Below are 25,441 nucleotides of genomic sequence, written 5' to 3' on the forward strand. Positions count from 1 at the left end.
GTGCATACTTCGGTAGATTCCCGCTTATCTGTACTTATTCTAGATTATCTAATATGACAAAGAACCCAGTACGATCGCGCAAACCCCTTCTACTCGATTATTCTTGGAAGGAACTTACCTTCCATATACGGGTTGACCTTGAGACCGGTTACGTAATAAAGCAAAGTAATTCTCCAAACACTTGCTTTCAATCTATTGTTGATCAAACTTATTCGAATTATTATGTTTTTTATACAGACGGTGCTAAGTCAAAGAATAATGGAAGAGCCAGCTCAAGTTATGTCTGTCCGGGGGTGGTTGAATTTGGTGTTAGATTGAACGACTTCTCGACGTCGGTAACTTGCGAAGCATATGCGATTTTATCTGCTTTGAAATATATATACAAAAATAAGATTGCTAATTCACTAGTCGTCTCGGACGCGAAAGGAGTTTTGTCGGCGGTGAACAACAGATTTAACCATACGGATCTGCATCAGCTTGTGCATGAGATTGTACAACTTTCAATTAAAATTATGGACGGTGGCTCGGTGCTTCGCTTTTTATGGATTCCTGGACACTCTGGTATTGCTGGCAATGAATCTGCAGACGGAATTGCTAAGAACGCTTTGGGTTTTGAGTTTGGTAGATTTCAGGGTCTTCCAAGTAAGGATCTCCTCGACACCATAAGAGAGGACTTTAGATCATGGCAGTATAATGTCTGGCCTCCATGTCCTGAACTCGCCTCAGGCAACGCGTATTTTAGACTGATAGGAAAAAAAACCCCACGTCCTTGGTTTAAAAATATACATGCTCCTCGTAAACATCTCAATTTAATTACACGTCTTAGATGTGGACATATTTGTACAAGCGAACATTTTACAAGAATGGGTTGGAGAATTGATACAGCATGTGTTTGTGGGACTGGTCAAAGTAGTCTAACACATTATTTGAGGGACTGTCCTGTTCTTTCTGCTTCCAGAACATCTCTTTTTTCGTATTTGAGAACTAAACTTACTGATTTCGATCCCGTAATACCAGATCTCACACCTTTGGTTTTTGATCCAGACCCTAGATCAGTTCGACATATCGGAAGATTTTTTATCGATAATGGAATTATTCTTTAAGAAATTTGGGAAGCAACAATATGTTACGAGATATTATTGAGAAGGGCGGAGGCTTTTCCAAGGAACCTTTTTAGTTTTCTTATTTTTTCTTTTATTTACTTATTTGTTTTTTTGTTTTTTTTTTTTTTACAATTTAATTAAAACATTAAATTAATATTTCACTCTACGTTCAAATGGAACACTCTCGTTTGAGATATGTTTTAAGCTAATCATAAGTAGGAATGGAAATTATACCCTTCCTAGTTTTCTTTTTCTAGTTTTATAATTTTAGATTTAGTTAAATATTAAGCAATAGGATAAGTATGTATATAATAGAGAGAGAGGAGGAAAATGTTAGTAAGTTTAATTTACGGAAGTAGTAAACGATTATAAGCTTAACTATAAATGAGAAATATTAATTTAATCTTTTATAAGATGTTCCCACACTGGTTACTGGTACATCATAGCTTGACATAAGCATATATCAACATTTAAAATTCCCGCTCAATTTTTACCCTTCCTTGCCGCAACATACATGTGTAATGCGCTTTAACGTGTGGATCACCAATCTGGACCATGGATGTGAACTGCATATAAGGACTATGGATAAAAACTGCATTCTTACATAAATATACCTGCACATACCGTACTCTACCAAGTTACGAACATTATAAGTGATTTTTTTATTGGCTAGTTGTTCCATATCTATGGGACCAGAGGCCATTTAACCAAAAGAAAGAAAGAAAGAAATACCATCTATATATTGAATGAATTATGACGATGGTTTTAAAATACAGTTGACAAAAAAACCGTTGCTTTTAATTAAATTAAATTTTTGTTTTTTTATTATTGTTTATATTTTATATATATACAAATATATTTATATGTATAAACTAAGTGGAAATTTAAAATGACAACTGATGATAATAGAACTTCGTATGTTCGTTATTTACACAAAGTAAAAGGTAAACAATATATTAATATTGTAAACATTAATTTTATTATTAGTATAATATAAAAATAGCATGCATGGATTTTCAAATATTTAAAGTAAAAATAATATATTCTATAAATCTCGTAGTATTTTTATAATTTGCTTTATTCACATTCTGTTTTTATTATTGTTATTTTTAATAGATAAAGGTCAAGTTCAACCTGGATTCGATGAAATTATCACAATTATCGCTAATGAAGCGAGAGTTAATGGATTGGAAAATGAAGATATTAATTTAATAGCAGATGTACTAAAAAATGTGCACTTTAGTAAGGAATATTTCTTTGAAATGGATGTATTTTTATTTAAGATATATTTTTATTTATGCATACATAATGTTAACGTAATTACAGGTGCATCGAAAAGTTCTACTTTAATTAAATGCATGATTCCAAAATACAGAATTTCAAATAATTTATTGAAAAATATAGTCCTTTGGTATATAAATTCATTACAAAACGGTCAAGTCAGCATTTTAATTTTGCTATTGCAGTGGATAATAGGTACGTTATTTGCTTTAAAATTAAATATGACAAATTAATTCACAGTAATGTTCATGTGTATTCATTTCAGGAGCATTAGAATATGATGTTGTGGACCGAACAACAGTGAATGTATTTTATGAAATTTTCTTTAATCATCTTCTACAGAAAGCAAGATTGGTAAGACTTATTCAACATCTTGTAAATTTTTTATTTTGATCTGACATTTACTTTGATTTGAATTACTAAATTTTCCAAATATGACATTTCTTTTTTTAAGGAGGTTTATTTGGCTCAAATTATTTATGAATTAACAGAACCTGAGGATGTTACACGTTTACATGTTACTTATCTACTCAATCTACAAAAGAATTATAAAAAACCACAGAAGCATTTGACTGCTTTACTTTCGTAAGTTTTTTTTTAAATAAATAAATAAACAATAAATACAACTGAAAAATTGTAAAACAAAATTTTTAGATTGTTTAAATCTTATAAACCGGAATTAGTACCTGAGAAAATATCAGCAATTGGAATTGGAAGTGTATGGAAAGCATTACCGAATGAATTTCTTCATGGTTTTGCAGACGCAAAATCAAGAGCTGCTCTTCAGGAAACTTCTCAAAAGACTAGTCAAAATTTTAAATGGTGTACAACCACAGTGAGTTGCTGATTAAAATCATAAAAAAATTAGTCAACAAAGAAATTATAATGTTAGTATATTTTCATGAAAAACATTGTTTTTTTTTTTTCTTTAATTCCAGGGGTCTGGCAGTGGAAGAAGAAAAGAATCCATATTGCCATCAGTTGAATATTTTAACATTGGATCTAGAGTTTTTAAAGAAAAAAGTACAACATCAATATTTGATGTTTGCAAGTGAGTAAAAGTGAAATTCATAAAAATATTTATTTCCTTTTGTAAAAATAAATGAAATTAAATAATTAATTAAAAATTGGATTTTAGTGTAGAAGCTTTAGGAAAATATCAGATAAATGTGGAGTTACCTTGTAATGCTACATCATTACTAACTAACACGGCTGGCTACCATCTTCTTATGTTTGCTGATATTTCATATCAAAATCGATTTTCCTACAATTTGTATATTACACTTCGAAGGGCATTTCTCTTCGAACCTGAGAAATATCCAAAACAAGAATTAGCCAGATTACTCGACATGACTTACGAATTTCTACGATATTTACAACATGGAATTCCTGTGGTTACTCGTTTTTTACATGATTATTTCTTATATCGCATGACAACGGAACATCAAAGTAAACTTCTTGCATTAACACAATGGATTCCATTATCATTTACTGGTTTGCATAATTTTATTTTACTCATTATTATTTATTTCAATAAGTTTTACAAGTTTTTAAAAGTTTAATATTTTTTAGTCGATGAATTGGAAGAATATGTTTTGAAACATTTGCGATTCATGTTTTTTGAATCCTCCTTGCAAGAGAAATTCGAAATAATTCGAACTTTGAGGCTAATGTTATTAAATATAGTAAGTATTTTTCTCTCTCCCTTAATTATTAATTTAGAAAAATTTTCTAAACTTCATAGAAAAGAAACATTTAAAAATTAAACTTTAAATATTGTTTTATCGTAGTGTGTCAATCATTACTGTGGGAAGAGTTTAAAAAATTCTGAATCACCTTTTTTGGATCAGAAGTGTACAATAAACATAAAAGAAATGGTATCCACGATTACGAAATTCGCACAGTCTCTTATATTTTCTGGATACAATAATTACTCAAATTCATCGTCTTTTATGTCAGAGGCTTTGCTATTTTACGAACAGGTATTTTACAAAAATAAATATTGAATAATTTTTTATTTTCTTTTATTCATTATTTTTAATGTTTATGTTTTTCAATTAGATGTGTGTAACTGAAAATCTGTTTTCAATGAGAACTTGGACAATCGCACCAACAAATATTATTTATGGCAGTTTCTTAAATAGAAATTGTTTAATTTTATCCAGAGTATGTTCTCTTTTAATAAAGTAAGTTATATTAATAGTTAACTCAAATAATTTAATTAAAAATCGTTTTTTATTAATTTTTTAAATAATTTATTTTAGTTATCGAGAAAGAAGTCAATATTTTTCGAAAAAAAATTTAAAGGAAAATTTTCCTGAAGAATTTAATAAATTAGATCTTCATGCTTATGATCTGATAAATGCTTTATGGGAAGGAAAGGTACCTTTTAAAATTTAATTACAAGTCTATTATTTATATTTTAATGATGATAATAATAAAAAAGTTTTTTCATAGTCTTTCAGTAATAGACAACAAGGAGGGAAATTCTTGAAGAGTCTTTCCGATAGAGTAATTGAAAAATTGTCCATAAATGTTTTCGATGAAATGTTGTGTTTAAATCATCATTATGCAACATTTCCATATAAAATAACATTTAGTGTAAGTGGCTTAGAAATCGAATCAAGAGAAGTAAGTTGTGTTATACAATTATTTAATGTTTTAAAATTATTATACTTATTATGAAAATATTTTAAACAAATGAAATTTTTTTCACAGGATTTATTCAAAGTTGCCGTTCATTTTTTCCCTGAAATAAGTGAATTTTTAAGAATAGAGATTGGACTTGAAACTGTAGAAGGGGAGGAGGTTTAATATATTTTAAAATACAAAGCACGTTTTAAATATTTCCTTTTCTAATAATATTGATAATAATCTCAATATAAAATGTGGGATAAATTTTCAATATTATCTATTGACTGTTTCAAATTTTTTGTAGTTTATTTTCTTAACATAGAGCCATTACATCACATAAACTAAACATTTTTTTTACTTTAATCGTGTTAATTAAAATATCTAAATGCACCTGCAAACGGTAAAATGTAATTTTTAGAAGCTTTTATTCAGTTCAATTTGCTTTTTCTACATAATTATTGTTGCATATTGTACTGATTTTTTCTTTTTTTTTGTGTTAATTTTTCATGAAAAATTGTAATAAATAAGCTATTTGAGTATATTCACCTCGATTATAAATATATTTTACCATCGAGGAAATATAAATAAATATTCTTTCCATTAAAATGAATCCATTATAAAACAAAAATCTACAATAGTAATAGATTTATTAATTTTTGAATTATTTTATATAAAGAAAATTTTCACAATTTTTAATAAGACAGTTCATTGCAATGAGAATTGTTATAACAAAAAATTATTTTTATTTTATATATTAATAATTATTTTATTAATTTTATTGTACAATTAAAATAATCTTCGAATACTAATTACTTGATATATTACAAATGATTGAGTATATGATAATGAAAGTCTTTTTATATTGATACTTGTTGATTAACGTGACAGTTTGGCAACACGTTTTTTTAGAAAAAGCAAAAATAATTTAATGAAAAAAAGTTGATAATATAAATGGAAAATTTTAGACTAAAAATTACATGGCATTTAATGTGAATATTGTAAAGGTTAAAATTTTATTTTAATTTAAGTTGTACAAGTATCTATTTCTACATTTCTCTAAAAAAATGTTTTATGTACTTGAAAAATTTACATTAATCTATTTGTATTATTTATAAAAATTGCACAATTAAAAATAAATAAATTTTTTTACCCAAAAAAATAATTTGTGAAAACTTTATTCATTTACCTCTATCAATGAAAAATACAGTATTAATAAAGGTGAAAGAAACTGAATATTATTTATTATACATATTATTTTTGTTGTAAATAGATGAAATAGAATTTTAAAAATGAAGAAATATTCAAGAAATCATTTTTCAAAAATTAATTTTAAGGAAATTAGAAATTTATGAAGGAATTTAAAAAAAACTAAATTTATAGAGTTAAATATTTAAAAAAAGAACTACATAAAAATTTTATCAGAATTAGAAACTCGAGAATTAAAAAATTAATTATTTGTTTTGAAAGCGAATTTTTAAATAACATATTCAAATCTTTTGAAAATGTTGAGTAAATGAAATTGAATTGATCGAGGCAGTGAGTTTAGCTTGAAACAGTAAAGACAATTGTGGATACAATTTGAAAACTACATTTCTTGTTTTTTATCATTAAAAAAGAAAATTACAATTTTTTATGGCACAAGAGGCAAAGAACTGTGTGACACAAAAATTAACTTTTTCTTATCAAAAGAAAAAAATGTACAACAATTCGCATGAGAATGAAACAAATTTTGATTCACCATTCAAACTAAAATTAAATTGCATATGTTTACATCAACCTGATCATTTTAATGAAAAATTTACTGTAACTGCGAGGATTACACTTATCATTGTACAAATATATAAATTGAAAATATCAATATTCTTTTGTACAATCATCTACATTTAGAATACTAATAATTATTAATTATACAAAAAGTGCTTCAAAGTCTATTTCAGTTGCTTCATTGATCAGGTGCTAACAAAAAAATTAAATATTCATTAAAATTAAAAAAACACAAGTTTCTATAAAAATTTGAGCCTTGCACGTATATCATATTTTTCGAATAGAAAAAAACACTTTTTTTTCGAAAACAATGCAAGTGTGCTTTACACTAATTCTAACATTCTTTTCTTCTTTCTTTTATCATCGCGATACTTAGTGTTTTCGGAAAACGCTAAATTTAAATAATTGACTACAAAATACTCTGGGTGAATTATTTTGATCAACGAGAACACGCCAATAGGTGTTTGAAAACTATTTGACGGCAGTGTGACACGTGCGAATACAGAATGTATCTGCTTATAATCCTATTATGCCCTTTCTAATGACTTTTTTCTGGGCTGCGCTGTCAATAATCCCAAAAATCCCTCCAATTCCTGATCTTCAAGTTCATAAAAGCAGGAAAAATTGTATTTTTCTTTTTTTCCAGAATTTCACAATTCATTATTCTAAATTTAATTCATATTATTCGAGCTTTTTAACTAATTTTCAAATTGTGTTTTAAATAAGAAACTATTCTTTTTCCTAATTTTATAAACCGCAAATCGGACAAAGAAAATAAAACTAAAGAAATGAACTTGAACGGAAAAAACAAGCGATTATTCAGATTATTCAGTTGAAAAAAATATTCGTTTGAAAGAAAATAATCTGTTTTTACAATAATTAATCGTTGTAATTATATATATAATATATATGTTTATATATCTTTGTCAAGTCCGGCATCGCAATTCCCAGATGTTCAAATTATTACTAAAAGGAGCTTTAAATAATTGTAAAACGTATTTAGCATCGTAGAACAATCAGAAGGCATACCAAGCAACTCACACATTCAACGAATCATCTAGAATTAAAAATAGACTAACATAGTGAAACTAATGCGATGAAACTGCGATTGCCGCAGTTAATAAATAAAGATAACGAGAATTCAAGAATTCAATATGAAGTCAAAAAAGAATCGACAACAAAACTAATTTGTAATCAATTTGAAGAAACTTAACTTAGGACGGGTTAACATAGCCGACATTTAATTACGCTCATAATTATATTTTTAAAAAAGAAAAAAAATGTCAGGAAACAGAATGTCTAGTGAGCATTTGAAAGCATTTTCTTCTTTGTTTTGACAAACACAGTTCTTACATTTATGAGATCACATCGAAACTTCCCATCTGCAGCTCTTAAATTTTGTTTTGCCCGTGCCCGTTCATTTTAAAGAAGATCAATATCAATTTGTAAAAATGTTAATTAAAAAAGTTTCTTGAACAATTATTTAATACAAGGCTTTTTAATGAAATGAAAAATATGCTTTCAAATAAATTAAAATCATAAATGTTACATTTCTTTTTCTTCAAATAACTTAAAAAAAACGTACGGAAATCTGTGACAAATAAATTTTCATTTATCGATGATTTCTACATTTTTAGAAATATTTTATTTTGACTATTAAAAAAGCTGAATAATTTAAATACAAAACTGAAAATCAAACTAGTCGAAACATTCTGTTGCTGACAAAGAAAATAAGTAAGAGAACTTAATCTTACAAATGAACAAAATTTTTAGCTTTATAAATTTACTATAATCACGTTTTGCTTTAAATTTTGAACATCCATCTTTGGCACAGTGTATCAAGTTTGAGAAAAATGAAGATGAGAGAAACGTACATCCACTGCCGTTTATTTCTTTCTTTCTTTTTTTTTTTTTTTTTTTTTTTTTTTTTGCATTTCAATATCTGTCACTATCGAGAAATCGCGATTATAATTTTCTTATAAAGTTGTGAAAAATGATAAAGTCTCTTAATAAAACATGACAATGAATATTAAATGAATAACAAAAAATTTTCTACGCGTCATGAAAAGTAATTATGTAATTTTACAATATCTAATTTTCAAATAGAAAAACAAATTTCTGACTTTCTTTTGTGGAAAAAGTAAAATTACATGTGATTCCCTTTCAAATGACAATTGAATATTTTCGGTCAAACAACGTCCACATCTAAAAAAAAACTTGTATGCGCTATAAATAGATGAAACTATTCTACGTGCTTGAACGAGGATGCACGAAACAATTGTCAATTAAATCTTTGAGAACGTCACTCATGTCAATGATCACGAGCCTAATTGTGGTATTTTTTTTCTTTTTGTATTTTTTTTTTTAATAATAATTATTTTTTCGTTAAATTACTAGCACTTACGCGTATTAAGCATTTATTATCACACACGCATACACGCACGCACGCACGCACTCTTTCATTAAAGTTTCCCGTGCAAAAACGCATTTTTTTCAATTATTTCATTTGCGCGAAACACAGGTGTTAATACACTAAATGTACCTGTTCATTGGGAAATAAGAACACTTTCATGGAAAGTGAAAACAGATCAGATGCAGTCAGAATCACTATCAATATTTTCATCTGGACCAGAGAGAAATTCTTCCTCCATTGGTTCATTCTCTTGTTTTATGAGTTCTTCTTTTTCAAATTGTACCGCTAAATGACGCTTCCTCAATTTCAATTCAATCATCTCTTGTTCTGTTCTCTCGTTCTGAAATTCGTGGACTAGTGGATAAATTCTCTCGATTGCTATTCTGACCGACTCTACATTCGGGGCTAAAAAATAAATTAATAGAAATATGTATTCGTTATGATCAAAATGAATGAATATAAATATTTTTACCTGTTACTGTAACACTGCCGGTGGAAAAAATTTTAAGAGTTGCTTTCGGATCCTTCATTTTAAACGTTACACCAGGATGAAGTTCAGGTTCATATCTGATGAAATAAATCACATGAGAAAATTAAAATTCCAGAAATGTATTTTTGCTGGCATTTGTAAAAGAAATATGTTTATACTAACTCGGCATTTTGTCTATAACGTTCGGAAAATTTAGTTATTTTTATGTTCCATGGCATTGTACAGGAACCAAGAACATTGACTACTCTATAATTATTAAATCGTACTTTAAATCCAAGCTTTTGAAGTGAACGCGCAAATCGTCTTGCTGCTTTTTTCGCTTCATCTTCACTTGTTGCACCAGTGCAAGAAATTTTTCCCGACGACCAAATTGAGGCAGTGGTTTTAGGCTTTCTCAATTTCATTGTAATCATCTGTGAAATTTGAGAAAATTATATTTTTCATTCTTTTTAATAAATTCAATTTCAAATGTGCTTTAAATATCTTGTTTATTTTTTGATAATTAAATTTATTTTCGTAAATATTTTTAAATTTAAACTTCAACTTCTTTAAATTAATATGATTCCTAAATTTCTTTTTAACAAATCATAGAGACCTACCCCATTTTCTCTTCTATATTCAACGTTAGAACCATTTAGAGCTATTTCTCGTAAATTCAGATGACATCTGACACTGAAGGTACAAACAACATTGTTAATATAAATATCGAGATCTGGTTCTTGATCCTTAACTGTATCATCTATTTCTTCCTTAGACTCGAGTTTCACTTGAAACAGTTCATCATTGTTTGTTGATGAGAGTTCATTTCTTAAATTATTAACTCCATCTACATGGTTGACAGAACCATTCGTTAAAGGTTTCATTCCATTATTTTGAACGACAGTCGCCATAATACTATATACCTGTAAAGAAATAGAAATCATTGTAATTAAACTATTTAAAAAAAGAAAACTTTTTATAAAACAAATATTTATCCTTAAAGTAATAAAACAAATACAACATTTAGTTTTCAATGGATGATAAAACATATTTCAAACAAAAGTATTTTTGTAATCATGTAAAACTGGAATATGCATTCTAGAACTATCTTTTTAGTTCACATTTATCACACTGATAGTTTTTTTTATGGAACTCACTCTGAAATTTTATACTAAAAATTTTAATTGCTTTTTCTTAAATTAAAAATATGAAGTCATGAATTTAAGAGTAATTTTTCAAAGACAGAAAAAATCAATTTTTTTCACTTTGTAGATTGAAACATTTACCAAGTGTTTCTAATTATTTATACAAAGAAAAAGATTTAAATTCGTTAGAATTACTATTATTTCAATGGACAAATTTGTTAAATTAAGAAAATATAGATTTAATAATAAAGTGATGAAACTGACAAATTAAAATTTCTTTGTCAAGTGAAATTCGATAAATAACAATGTTGGTAAAATTAATTTTGAATTAAGAGTTTTTATAAGGGGATCAATAATTTTACGATAGTGATCAGCGAAACATTGCAGATTTAGATTATTGTCAAATAATAGTCAAAAATGAAAGATAAAAATTGAAACAGGCTTTGTGTACAAGTGAATCAGAAAAATGTCAGACCGAAATCTGAGACTAGCAGCCAAGGGCAAGTGTGAATCAGTTTGTAAACTATTGGATTTAGGGGATTTAGGTTTTCCATAAATGAATGCAACTGATATCATTTAATTTTGTCTATTATTGATAAAATCACTTCATCAGAATAGATCTTTGTGTAATGAATAGTGCGACGTTTATCGAGGAGAGAAAAGAAACGTTTATGACTAAAAACTCATTGATTCGGATTTTAAAAATCACTCTCCTTGTGTGATTATTGACGGAAGAAAGTGAATTTTGTCAATCAAATCCAAATAAAGAAAATTCGAATCCTTAGAAAATAGAACATTCTGTAATAACGTTAAGGGGAGTCAGGGATGACCGCTACGTCGTGGAGGAACGCAGGAAGTGGAGGTCAGCATCACTTTAATTCAAAAAGTTCAAAAGAAGACAACAAATTAAATAATCCAATACTCACGAATATTTGAAAGAAATAATTTCAATCATTTACAATTCAAGTTACTATAGTTGTTGACAGCTAAAAGATGGAATGCACAGTTGATTTAACAGACACTGTCATTGTTTTCAGCCATCTTCACTTAGACTATACGATGCGAGCAGGTCGCTAGTGTTGAAACGTTCATTGAAAACGCCATAAAGGACCAAATTAAATGAGTCACAAAGATAGTAAACTCACTGGGTCAGAAGGTAAACATATCCAATATTTTATTTCGCACATGTTATTAATTCTATTGCAATTATTACCTAATAACTTTTCAAACAATATTCATAATATTTCACATTTTCATATTATACCTTTTTATCTTTCGTTTTTCAATTCTACCATTTGGAGGTTAGAAAAAACGGAAAAAACAAAATTTAAAAATACAAATGAAAAACGACGATTATGTACATTCTTAAGAAAACAACTTTCTTTTCTTTTTAATAGTATAAGAAATTAAAGAATATGTTAAGGAAGTAATAGAAATAGATCTTTAATTCAAAATTTCTATAAAAAGCTCTTTTTGCAGAAAATTTGAGTTCTTCTTTATCGTCATTTTTGTAAATATTTATTTTGTATTCAATTTTGATTGGTGGACAAAAGATTTAACAACCAATTGTAATCAGTAAATTTTTGCACTTTTAGAGTTTTTACGTGAGATGGCGGTACTTGTTCAATAGCGCGAACTGAAAGTATTTAAAGAATTTGTTTCGTTTATAAATAAATATAACATAAATAATAATTAATTAATATTAATACTAGGGTCATAAAATTCTATGGTAAAAAGTGTACTTTATAACCTTTATAAATATTATGATTTATACATATATGCTACATAACAAATGTTTTTTTATAGTTTGTTACAACCATTTTATTATTTATTTATCTTTTGCAAATAACCTTAAAATTTTTTATAATATATAATAAAAATTAATTTTCTTATAATATGCGAAAATTATGCAAAATCAAACAATTGAAATAGAAATAAAATAAAAATAAATAAACAATAATAATGCTTCAATAATTATAAATACTTTTATGAACTTGTTATTCACGGTAATATATATGCGTAATTTCTTTATCTTGTTTTTATTTATGAATATATATTATGTAATCTTACAAGAGAATAAAAGAATATAGCAATTTATATACACAAATGATTACAATCGCCTGGATTTTCCATGTTCGTGACCATTTTATTAAAAAAATGGCGTAAAAATAATAAACAAAAATTATCTTTAAACTTATGACACTTCCGGAGATTTCAATGAATGGAAAACGAATACCTAATATATTTTTAGAATAAAGAACAAATCGCATATTTCTAAATTTTATTCTAATATTTCCAGTTTGCAGAATTATTGAGTCTTAGTATTATTGAAATGAGGAAAAAATGTTTGAATTTCTTAGAATGATAAAATATACTTGTTTAGTTAGCAAAATATTGAAATCAACATTCTGATGTGATTAAATTTTTTTAAAAAGTATTAAAAACTTTGTGAGATTAAACTATTAATTTTTACGAACAATGTCTAAGCAACTAAAATAGACAATTTAAATTTAAAAACATATCTTTATAATAGCGGAATTATTAATTAATTATGCAGTGACCTGCATCGAGAAAAAATAAATTTAGAATTCAGATAAAGATGTTTTATGCATTAAATTACGAGAAAGATTTCTTTTTTAGAGTGTGTCTCATGATTGGTAATTTTTTGCAGATTTGGAAAATGTGAAGAGATGAGGGATAAATACCAGCACCAGGATGTTAAACTATAATTATTTTCATCCTGAATACCGAGAAATATTGTAAGGAGTGCGTAGGAGTGAAGGCGTACTCGGTATTATGCGGACTTGAAAGAGGTTCTCCATAGTCTCACATCTCTTTTTTCGCTTTTTTCGCTTTTTTCGCTTTTTTCGCTTTTTTCCAACGACGACGCAAGACGCAAGACGCAAGACGCATTCAAGTGATCTACAATATATGCTCACAAAACACGTTTTCCATTGGCTCTATAGAGAAACTAACAATTCTCTACTTGCATCCAATACAAGCAACGGAGGTGGTATCTGATCAGAGTGTTGGTGCGGCTCCGGTAACGGTATTGTTCCTCAGTTGCTCATTCACATCGTTCACATCGTATTACATTGGATACACCAGCAAGGAGTAGGAGAACTTCTTTTGAACGCTTCATCCAGTTTTCTCATACCTTCATAGTCATACCTTGATTGGTAGTGTTCGCCAGTGATTGTCGCGACATCAACATTGTAAGTTTATTTACGTCCGCGGTATACGTACCGCAGACGTTCTTGAAATTCAACATTTTTCAATTTCCACTTGGAAATTGGCAAAAGGATTTTCAACGATCGCCGGCTTTTGAAGCCGAGATCGTAAACCGGTAGAAAGTGCGATACGCGCGTGGAGACGTAAAAAATTCCACAGTGTGTGTGTTTGTGTTTGCATTCAGGTGAGTCATGTCATCGAAAATAAATCGTGATCTGGCTGGGGAAAAAGGAAAAAAATTCATCTGTTTGGCTCCCTTTTTATTGTGACCTCATATTGGCAAGGTTAAATTTTTATAAAAGGACTGATCAGAGTGGTCTCGTTTGTTTTGTGAGACGCGCTTTTTCTTTCAAGGCAAATTTCACCGGTTTTAAAGTGGCACATCGACTCTTTACTAAATAATCGAAAAATGTTAATTTACAAAATTATTCAGTATTCTGTGAATTTCTTTTTACAATGTTGACAAGTTACTTGCTTCAAGGAAAAATTCTTGATTTACTTGTTTAAACAAAAAAAAATTAAAGTTTAAAGAGTAGGACATTCTTTGATACATTCTTGGAGAACATTTAAAGCTATTAGTAAGCAAAGAAAATAACTATTGCTTGATGGAAAATCCTTATTCAAATTATTAATTATTATTCATATAAAAGTTATGAGTATAAAATGACCTCACTTTCATTTGTATGGGCGGAAGGGCACCTCCTACATTAATGTTTTGGCGGACCCTGATGAACGCAATCGTCCAAGAATTTGTTAAATCCTATTTGAATGTTTTTCATGGAAAGCAAAATTCAAATTCATTTGCATTATTCACGATTCAAAAAAGGAAAGAAAATGAAATCGGTTCATGATCTAATCGTTTCGGTTGTTAACTTTCGACTTGTTTGGCGATGATGAACTCATAAAGGCCGTGTAGCTTTCTTTTCGTTTCTATTGACAGTCTGTTGCACTTCCGGAAATCGCACTGCGTAAATCTTTGCGATAGTCGTCTATATTTATTGCATTACGGTTTTTAGTCACACATTCGCAAAAAAAAAAAAAAAAATATCACTAGAAAGTCGCTTCCCATTAAAAAAAATTCATATCATTCAATTAAAATTACTAATATTGGATTTTATTAGTATCTATACTAATAGTTTTAAATAACCAACACTAAAAGAAAAATCTTTAAATCTTTGGTCTGAATTATCAAATTTTTTTACATTTTCTATTATACTTTCTAAACTCGTCTTAAACTCGTCTTGTAATATTTAATGAATTAATTATTCTAAATACTAAAGTCTGAGAATAAATCTTGACCTTATTATTTCAAGATCATTGCTCTTCATCTGTCACAATTAGCATTGCTACTATTGTATTCTGTAAATCGTGGGAAATATCTATTCTTGAATTTGCAATTTTCATCACATATTTACCACGAATAATTGTATAGAATTTTATAATTATTGTCAAGAGTTCCAACTATAAACTTTCGAGTCTCGTGTGTTTGAAAGTGATGAAATAACTATAATTATTAAGTGGGTAAAAAGGCAATTATTAAAAATATTTATATAGTAAAGTTTATACATATATTTGAAGAGAGATAAAAAATGATTTGACATTCAGGAATGCTTTATTGTTTTAATATCTCTAAATTCTTTTCCTTTATGAATTAAAAGCTCTTTTTTATGCCAACTGTTCTTTCAATGTGACATTATACCAAGTATGCTAAGAATAATAATTATCGACTCGTAAATATAATTAAAAATTTATCGAACTTTGTCTCTAACAAGTTTCTTCGCGCATATAAAAGTATTTAAATAATAGTCATTGAAAAATATTTTATCAGTCATTTTATTTATTATCATGACTAAACTTTAATATTTGATTTTAAAAAATGTATTTTTTCTTATAGATTTACTGACTAACAGAGCTTTAGTTTTGATACGTTAATGTAATTTTTTTTAATATGTAGTTTCATTTTATTTGACATGGGAAAGAAATTCTTTTGAAAACTTTAATACATGGCTTAAGAAAATTAAGTAATTTTTTTATAAGTCTTTTTGTTAACAGTCTACTTATTTTTTGAGTCATTCAAAAGAATAGTGCAGTACAGTCCCTAAATTACCGTAGACAATTGTTATGAGCAGTCGACTTGAAAACAGGAAAATCCTTTAGTACATCTCCCTTCATATGAAATATTTAAGAATTTATAAACAAGGAAAGTAGTTTTTAGCATTTTATTTTTAAAAAATGTTGAATTCAATAACTGTTATAGGTACATCAATTGATCGATTAAATTCAATTGTATTATTTTAAAAAATATTTTTATATGGGATGGGAAATTCTATAGATTATAAAATTGTAAATTATTGTGTATAACAAGAATAGTAATAATAATAATAATAATAATGATAATAATAATCAATAGACTTTAAGTAAATGCAAGAGCATGAGATTAAGGTGGAGGGTGGGGTCTTCATCTCTCGAACGGGACACCTGTTGGAAATATAGAAAGTAGGGCGAATGGAGGCAAACAAACCTCCTTGTAAAATTGGTCTCTTCAAAAGAAATATTTTACAGTAGAATGATGTGTAAAAAAAATTTGCTGTATTAGTTGATTTCAAAATTACATATCCTGAAAAGTAATTGCAGAGATGAATAAATTGTTTTTTCCTTGATTTACTTATTTTCTCTCTGGGATTTCCCCATTTGGAAATTTACTGCTTATTGACGCATTGACTTATTGATGATAACAAAAGTTACATATTCGAAGAATAGGAACTTCCGTGTTTATTATAATTGAACAAGAGAATAATAATTACTTTATTAGCAATAATGAAGAGAATTTTGAATGAAAAATAATATTATTTCGATATCTATTTTTATTAATTTTTGTGTTTTCAATTTTAGAATTGGCGATAAAACATGGACTGGTGGAGGAGTTTTTTATTTTTACAATTCTTCATATCCGGAAGCGTATTAGCAGAATCGTAAGTAGAATTTTTTAAGTGTAGTTTTAAGAAAATGTCCAAATTACATTTCGTCGAATAAAACGAGTAATAATAGTATTTTTTCACATGAATTGATAACAATTCAATTTTTTTTTAATATTACAAGTTATATTAATAAAATTTGACTGTTCTGCAGTAAGAGATGGTTAATTTAATTAGAGTCAAAATAATGATAAAAAGTAAATAATAAAGATGGACTTTCTTTTTGAAGGTATTACACGGTCATCGCTCCGAGAGTGGTTCGTCCTAATTCGGAATACCATGTAGCAGTGAGCACTGCAGGCATATCAGTTCCATCTATCATATTGGTTGAATTAAATGCTCGCCAGTACGATGGGAAAGAAATCAAAATTGCTTCGAAATCAGCGAACGTTGCTCCTTACTCATCAGAGACAGTCACACTTCAAGTATGTAATTTTTTCCAATGATTTTGCGTTTACACTTAAATATTTGCATTTACAGTAAATGCGATATCATATCTTTGAACAATGTTTGAAGAGGGGAAAAGAAATATCAATTTATTTTTTAAAAAATAAAACATTTTTAGATTTTGGACATTGGTCCAGCAGAGTATCGCTTGGTGGCTCGGGGAGTAGCCGGAATCGAATTTGAAAATTCTACGGACGTGAGATATGTTCACAAAAGCTACTCTGTCTTTATCCAGACAGACAGAGCGGTTTACAAACCTGGAAACAAAGTAATGTTTCGATGCATTCTTTTGAATTCCGCCATGAAACCTGTAGATTCAAAACAACTGGAAATCCATGTGACGGTATTAGTTTCATTTTTAAAACTAATAGAATAATAAAAGATTAATTTATAAGAATACTTTTTTCTGATGCATTTCTTTTGTTTAGGATGGAAAAGGTAACAGAATCAAGCAATGGGTTCGTCCATCGCTAACTAAAGGTGTATTCGGTGGTGAAATAGAACTTTCAGAATCTCCTGTACTAGGCGATTGGAAAATAGTTGCAATTGTTGATGATCAAACAGTTGAAAAAGAATTTCAAGTGGCGGAATATGTGCTTCCAAATTTCGAAGTTTCAATCGATTCTCCACAGCATATTGCTTTCAAGGATGAGAAAATTCATGTCACAGTACGCGCAAAGTACGTTTAAATTTGAATTTTAGATTGTCAACTACTACTACTAATAGTACTAATAACAAATTCGTGTAAATTGGTACCTATTTAACTAAAGTTTTATTGCAGATATACGTATGGAAAATTCGTAAAAGGAGAAGCAACAATAACTGCCTATCCGGACATTATTTCAAGTGTCTTGCAACCTCTTTTCCAGCCTGTCAGGAAAGTCATTGATATTGACGGAAAAGCATCGGTCAACTTTGATATTTACAAAGAATTAAAGTACCTATTTCGTTCTACTTCAAAATTAAGTTTACTTTGCTAATTAAAACTATGTATATTTTTAAATGGCATTGATGCATTTTCAGATTGAAAGATGACGACTATTTTCGACCAGTGAAACTGGAAGTAACAGTTGAAGAAGCTTTAACTGGACGACGACAAAATACTTCAACACAAATATTCCTTCATAAGCATAGATATACGATGGAGTTAGTGCAACAATCAGGATACTATAAACCTGGATTAAAATATACCACGTTCGTGAGTATTGATCAGAAATGAAACAAAATAATTTAATTTTTGTATTCTTAAGATTATTATTTTACGAAAAGTTGTTCAACTTGTTGACAGATCAAAGTGGCGAATCATGACGGATCACCAGTACAGGATTCAAAAACACCATTACAAATTTCCAGCACTTATGATAATGTGGAATTTATCAACTTTACAAAATTGTTGGATGAAAATGGAATGGCTGAGCTTGAATTCTATCCTCCGAATAATGCCAGTGACAGTTTAAAAATTGAGGTGATTTTAAATGGAAAATATTTCAATTTAATTATTACTTAATTATTCTTTCTTTAACAAAGGGAATTATTTTTACTAATTAAAATATATTTCTAGGCCAAGTATTTTAATCTTCATGAACAATTTCCTTATGTGTATCCAGTTGCTAGTATTTATGGTGCCTATATTCGTGCGGTATTAAAGAAACCAATTCAAAAAGTAAGAAATACGTTTTCATTTGGTAATAATCTTTTCTGGATAAAAAAAGACTTAACAAAATTCTTTTCTTCTTTAGGCTGATTTATCATTTGTAGAAATAGAAGTAAACTCAACAGTTCCAATGAAATACTTGAATTATCAAGTTTTAGGACGTGGAAATATTCAAGCTGCTGGCACGGTTAGAGGCGATAACACAAATTCACTTAACTTCAGGTACCAAGACTTGTTCCATTTTAAATAATTTAATTTCTTTTTAATTACTGAAATATATCCTTTAAATTTAAATAATAATTTAATAGATTTATAAATTAATAAAACTTGATTGTTTTTCAGGTTCAAGTCAACACCACTTATGGCACCGACAGCTCATTTATTGGTTAATTTTATCAGCGATAATGGCACAGTGATTGCAGATTCAATTGATATCGATATCGAGGGTTCACTGCAAAATTTTGTAAGGTTCATTTCTCCGTAAAATTTTTAAGCAAAATAAACTTTTTAATTATGTGAATTTTTTTTTGGCAATTTTTAAGGTTGATGTGAAAATGAGCTCGGAAGCAGGTCCAGGTGATGAGATCAGTTTAACAGTTTCCACAAATCCGGATTCGTATATTGGACTTTTGGGAGTTGATCAGAGATCTCTTTTATTAAAATCTGGCAACGACATTTCCAAAGTAGGCCTTTATGTTTTTAATATATTCTTTTAATTCTTTAAATTTGATTTAGATTTAGATTTAAAATTTAAAATTTTATTTCATTTACAGGACCAAGTGGAGAGCGAGATGAAATCTTATGACAAGCCGGATACATATGAACCATTTCATAGAGGATTCGCTGAAACATCCAGTGAAGTTTTTACTGTAAGTTGAGTTTGATATTTTTTATTCAAGAGTAAAGTGGCCTTAAACTTAAATCTAAATGTTGAAAAGAAACTTATCGATTGAAAACAATTTGTTCACAGAACGCAGGTGCTGTGATTCTTACGAATGCTTTTGTCCACTATTCATTTGCAATAGGTGAGTAATTAATAAAACTTGATAAAAAAATAATTAAAACTACTCACATCGGAAAAAAATAGATAATTAATTTGAACCGGCACGCTGTTAATAATTTAATCAAGAATCTTTTCTCTCCTCATGGCATCGAGTGTAGAATAAAAAAATGACAGAAAGTGTAACAATTCTTTCTAAAAATAAAAATTAATACTGTCATTCAATTAGTATTTAAAAAGCAATGATCGAAGAATCCGTCGCTGAAGCCTACTACCAAAATTTATTTATTTAACGTTGCTTACATGTGCCTAGCGTTCTACCGTTCCCGTCTAGAAGAAGACTTTATTCCAGCTAATGCCTTTGCCATGGCGGCAAAATCAAGTCCAAATATGATTCTACCCGAGAAGATGAAAGTGCGCAAGAATTTCCCCGAAACTTGGCTTTGGCAAGCGCTTGACGCTGGGTAATTTTATGAGAATTAATCTCTAAAACGTCTAAAACACTACTTTAAAGCTTCGACTATAATTCTGCTTAATGGAATCAAGTAATCATATCTTTCCATTTCTGATTCTTTTTGTTAATTAATACTTCTCCTTTTCACATGGCTTTTGTTTTTTCTAACATTTAATTAAAAATTATGGTGATTTTTTAATCAAGTCAGTTCTTTTGCAAATTTTGTTTTCAGAAGTGAATTTTCTCAAGTTTTCTGGAAGCAATGCTTTTGTGGTAACGGAAAGACAATTCTCACTCTCTTGTAGTAATTACTAACATTTTCCCCCTTAAAACAAAGAGCATGTACTTATAAATATCCGTAAAAATGAATGAAATGCGAATTTTAAAGCAATATTCATAGAATGCCTTGAGTTGTATTTTGAAAAAAGTGGTTTGTTTTTTCGAATTATTGTTTATTATAAAATGGAGTTGACTTGCAGAGAAACCAGGTATATTGGAGGGTAGAATAACAGGCTCTCCTGAAGGTGTTCCTACATTGCGACCAGATATTGGTCCACCTGTTACGCATAGGCTTGCGACCAGACCACCATTGGCAGGTCCCTTCGCCTTCTCTCGAATTCCGTTTCCCGTTTGGAATAGACCCCGTGTTTTCTTAATGCATGACATCAAAGACACATGGCTTTTCACAAATTCGTCTTCAGGGTATTTATCTACAAATTCTCCACGTTCACTTTTGCGCTTGGTTTCTTCATTTTGGTGTACATTTTACAGTTTTGTGAAAAAAAATCTTTTTCTTCATATCATTTCTGGTATACTTGTGTATATATGTATATTTCTGATTTTTCATTCTTTATCATGGAGTTTGATTTCAAAAATTGAAGAATATTTTAAGAATCAAGATTTTAATGTTCAATTTAGAATTGAGGGTAAGGCAGTGATTCGAAAGACGGTGCCAGATTCCATTACTTCCTGGGTGATTAGTGCTTTCACGATAAATAATGTACAAGGTTTTGGGCTCATCGAGGCGCCTAGAAAGGTTTGTATAGTTTATACAATTGAGATTATAAAACCTATGTGGTAATAACGAAAAATCTTTTTTCCTCAGCTCAAAGTTTTTAAACCCTTCTTCATATCTGTGAATCTTCCCTATTCTGTGATTCGAGGAGAAATTGTCGCCATACCTATTGTCGTGTTCAATTATATGGATAAAGACTTGATAGCTGAGGTGGTCTTGGAAAATAGAAATCAATTCGAATTCGCTGAAGTGTCAAACGAGGTGCATGATTCACCGAGTAAGAAATTTGTCCACTCTCTTTAATTCTTTATGCATAATATTATATTAATCAACTCTAATCGCTTCTCTTTTGTTTTTAGAATTCGAAATGCACAGAAGTAAAGTGGTGAAGGTAAAGGCAAATTCCGGAGCTGGTGTTTCATTTATGGTTATTCCTAAGGAAATTGGGTACCTTACGATTGCGGCTAATGCAACAACGAATATTGCTGCCGACGGTATTGAAACTAAACTTCTCGTCAAGGTATAGTTGGCTTTTTTTTTTTTCTAGTTGCTCTTATTCCAATTACCTAATTAAATAATATTTCAAAATTACACAGGCTGAAGGTGAAACGCAGTATAGAAATAATGCCACATTTATTGACCTAAGAAATAGCCGATCGTTATCGACAACTTTAATAGTTGACATGCCGAAAAATATTGTAACAGGTTCCGAATTTGTGGAAATATCTGCAGTAGGTAATAAAATTCGAGTCTTTAACAAGAATCACATTTTAAAAGAAAAAATGAATTTCCATACTAATGAAAATGTTATCATTATAGGCGACATATTGGGACCAAGTATTCCAAATTTGGCGAATTTAATTAAAATGCCTTCAGGATGTGGGGAACAGAATATGTTGAATTTTGTACCAAATATAGTAATTCTTGACTACTTAACGGTAAGTGATTTATGTATAATTATTCCATAATAGATATAAGCATAATAGACTAAGCAAAAAGGAGATTATGAAAATTGAATATTCCAGAATACAAATCAATTGAAACCGGCAATCGAGAGCAAAGCCCTCAATTATTTGCAAATCGGTTATCAACAGGAATTAACGTATCGTCACAATGATGGTTCTTTTAGTGCTTTTGGAGAGGCAGACGCCAGTGGAAGTACATGGTTTGTAATACATTTTAATTAAATAAATTAAAAAACTTTTCAGGACTTTTTCAGTACAAAACAAAAATTGCATTTCAGGTTAACAGCCTTTGTGGCCAAGTCCTTTTACCAGGCGAAGAAATATATCGATATAGAGAAGCAAATTATTTTCGACGCTCTACAGTGGCTGGCCGATAGACAAGTTGCAAATGGCAGTTTTCCGGAAGTAGGAAAAGTCAGTCATCGAGATATGCAAGGAGGCGCTGCAAAAGGACTTGCACTCACAGCCTACACCCTCATAACATTCCTGGAGAACAAGGTATAACCAAAAATTGCTACTTTTACACTAAAATTCGAAATTCACAAATTAATACATTAAAATTTTTACAGGAAACCATGAATCGTTATCAAAAAACAATCTACTCGGGTGTAAAGTATATTACCGAAAATCTTGAAGATTTGGATGACGTTTATGCATTAAGTTTATGTACGTATGTTTTGAATCTTGCGAAGAATATGTTCGAGGACACGGCATTTTATGCACTGGAGAAAAAAGCAATGGAAGATAAGCAACATGGCACAAAGTGGTGGAGTAAACCAGTTCCAAAAGATGACAAAAATCCCTGGTACTCATTGCCAAGATCAGTTGACGTTGAAATGACGTCTTACGTTTTATTGACATATTTACAAAAAAATCTTGTTACTGACGCTATTCCCTTAATGAAGTGGCTCGTTACGCAAAGAAACAGCGAAGGTGGATTCGCCTCAACACAGGTAATATTTTGAAGTACAAAATCGAAAAAAGACAGAACAGTTTTTCTCATTTTAAAAAAAATAATTTCTTTACAGGATACAGTAATTGGAATTCATGCTTTAGCAAAATTAGGAGAAAAATTGTCAACAAAGGACAATAATGTTGCAATTACGTTCACGTATGAGAATGGCGGACAAAGTCAAATAAACATTAATCCAGCTAATGTAATGATTCTACAAAAGCACATTGTAAGTATAAAAATGAAATCTGTCAAACAAGAAGAAATAAAAAATATTATTTCTTAATATTAATTTGACTGAAATGTTTTGCTTTTAGCTGCCGAAAAAAACTCGAGTTGTCAACATAACGGCAAGTGGAAATGGTTTTGCTTTTGTACAAGTGTCATCGCGTTATAATTTGAATGTAACTGGAGCTTGGCCACTTTTTACACTTGACCCTCAAATTACCAGAGCTTCAAATGAACATCATCTTCAACTCACTGTTTGTTCTGGGTAAATTTTTTTTCTATCATTCAATCTCAGAATTAAGAATAAAAAGAAAATTATAAGATTTTTATGAAATTTATTTTCAATTATAGCTTTGTGCCAACTAACGAAACAAGTGAGAGTAATATGGCAGTTATGGAAGTGAGTTTACCGTCGGGTTTCACGGCCGATATGGATTCATTGCCAAGTTTAGAAGCTTTTCATAATGTTAAACGCGTAGAGACGAGAAATGGTGACACGATGGTTGTGCTTTATTTCGATAAGGTAAATTTACTTTAATTTTTATCTTTTTTTATATATGTAAGTGTTTATATTTATCAACAAATGTTTAAGATTCATTTATTATTAACAATAATGTTGTAATTTTTGAATTCGAAAACAAAATTGAATAATGGATTGATATTAATAATTGTGTGCTTTCAGATGAATGTCACTGAAAATTGCCCGACCGTTTCTGCATTTAGAACACATAAAGTTGCAAAACAGAAGCCAGTACCTGTATCGATATACGATTATTATGATTCAAGTGAGTAGACAATAATCCAAAGTTTCCTCTTTTCATAATTTCTTTTCTTTAAATTAAATTATTAAATATCCAAAATTTAAATATGAATAACATAATTTAATTATTAAAAATTTCACATCACAGCAAGAAGAGCACGTGCATTCTATAAACCAACATTAACGACTCTCTGCGATATTTGCGAGGAAGAAGATTGCGGAAATGTATGTAAATCTCAACCACTTCCTGGCTCTATAAGATCGGCAGCAAGTGCTTTTCAAATCCCATGTACATATATTGCCCTACCTATCTTTAGTGTCTTTAAGCTTTTACTCTCGACATAAAGGTTTAAAATTTATTTTTCATTTATAAGACTACGAGAAATCCAGTGCCTTGCACCAGAAATGATAACCAAAGTGTTTTAATTGAAACAAAATATATAGAATTAACCGAGTATTTTTTGCAAATACAAACGTTGTTAGTGAATTGTGTTCCTTTTTTACTGCAATTGTTTCTTTTTCAAAAAAGTTGACTTGTAAAATTTGTACATTCCATGCAAGGAATCTAGGAATATTAATTATTATTATAAAATGAAAAACACATGTATAGACGTAACAGTTAAAAACGAATGGGTACTGTATATGTGTGTATTTAAGTATGTTTTGTAATATGATCTACTAATAAAATGTATTATTGTTACCTATGAGCATTATATTCTCTTCTACTAAGAATGATATAGTCACGGAATTATTTTGAGGTTAATCCATGAATAATTTTTTATTTCATCATACCACAATTATTTGTGCACAGTGTTGTTAAACAATTCTATACTACCATTAATTATTATAAACTAAAATTTTAAGAGCACTTTTTGTAAAATTAAAATTAATGTTTATTATCATTCTTCTGTCAATAAAGTACTGTCCATAAACTAAATGTAAGATTGGCAA

General features: G+C 29.0%; 3 protein-coding genes across 8 annotated transcripts; 2 read left to right on the plus strand and 1 right to left on the minus strand.

Moving 5' to 3' along the window:
• The first annotated feature begins 1,839 nt into the window (after positions 1–1,839).
• LOC122499371 lies at positions 1,840–5,216 on the plus strand. The gene is made up of 14 exons (XM_043607686.1): positions 1,840–2,047; positions 2,220–2,345; positions 2,430–2,579; positions 2,650–2,738; positions 2,839–2,969; positions 3,039–3,219; positions 3,323–3,435; positions 3,523–3,878; positions 3,957–4,069; positions 4,175–4,366; positions 4,446–4,570; positions 4,649–4,766; positions 4,842–5,015; positions 5,103–5,216. The coding sequence occupies exons 1-14, from the start codon at positions 1,993–1,995 to the stop codon at positions 5,196–5,198; spliced, it is 2,019 nt and encodes a 672-aa protein (XP_043463621.1). The 5' UTR covers positions 1,840–1,992; the 3' UTR covers positions 5,199–5,216.
• A 3,192-nt stretch (positions 5,217–8,408) lies between these two features.
• On the minus strand, positions 8,409–25,352 carry LOC122499378 (TATA box-binding protein-like 1). Of its 3 annotated transcripts, none has more exons than XM_043607698.1 (5): positions 25,192–25,352; positions 10,285–10,587; positions 9,848–10,098; positions 9,668–9,762; positions 8,409–9,600 (listed from the first exon to the last, which is right to left on the minus strand). In XM_043607698.1, exons 2-5 carry the CDS (start codon positions 10,573–10,575, stop codon positions 9,371–9,373), a joined length of 867 nt encoding a protein of 288 aa, XP_043463633.1. In that variant the 5' UTR covers positions 10,576–10,587; positions 25,192–25,352; the 3' UTR covers positions 8,409–9,370. The 3 variants fall into 3 exon arrangements, with proteins under 3 accessions (XP_043463633.1, XP_043463634.1, XP_043463632.1); XM_043607699.1 differs by lacking the exon at positions 25,192–25,352 and adding an exon at positions 11,769–11,909; XM_043607697.1 differs by lacking the exon at positions 25,192–25,352 and adding an exon at positions 11,736–11,906.
• LOC122499373 (CD109 antigen-like) lies at positions 13,525–25,190 on the plus strand. Of its 4 annotated transcripts, none has more exons than XM_043607691.1 (28): positions 13,525–13,622; positions 16,933–17,012; positions 17,245–17,440; positions 17,581–17,805; positions 17,891–18,141; positions 18,244–18,399; positions 18,486–18,660; positions 18,751–18,927; positions 19,024–19,125; positions 19,202–19,338; positions 19,459–19,579; positions 19,659–19,799; positions 19,890–19,985; positions 20,087–20,141; positions 21,050–21,272; positions 21,489–21,606; positions 21,676–21,862; positions 21,945–22,105; positions 22,182–22,320; positions 22,405–22,523; positions 22,611–22,750; positions 22,829–23,048; positions 23,120–23,503; positions 23,579–23,731; positions 23,820–23,995; positions 24,082–24,253; positions 24,413–24,515; positions 24,639–25,190. In XM_043607691.1, the coding sequence occupies exons 2-28, from the start codon at positions 16,948–16,950 to the stop codon at positions 24,833–24,835; spliced, it is 4,389 nt and encodes a 1,462-aa protein (XP_043463626.1). In that variant the 5' UTR covers positions 13,525–13,622; positions 16,933–16,947; the 3' UTR covers positions 24,836–25,190. The 4 variants fall into 4 exon arrangements, with proteins under 4 accessions (XP_043463626.1, XP_043463625.1, XP_043463624.1 ...); XM_043607690.1 differs by lacking the exon at positions 13,525–13,622 and adding an exon at positions 13,732–14,224; XM_043607689.1 differs by lacking the exon at positions 13,525–13,622 and adding an exon at positions 13,732–14,024.
• Positions 25,353–25,441: the final 89 nt, after the last annotated feature.

Source organism: Leptopilina heterotoma, unplaced genomic scaffold (genome assembly GCF_015476425.1).
Source record: "Leptopilina heterotoma isolate Lh14 unplaced genomic scaffold, ASM1547642v1 Lhet_167, whole genome shotgun sequence".
Taxonomy (NCBI): domain Eukaryota; kingdom Metazoa; phylum Arthropoda; class Insecta; order Hymenoptera; family Figitidae; genus Leptopilina; species Leptopilina heterotoma.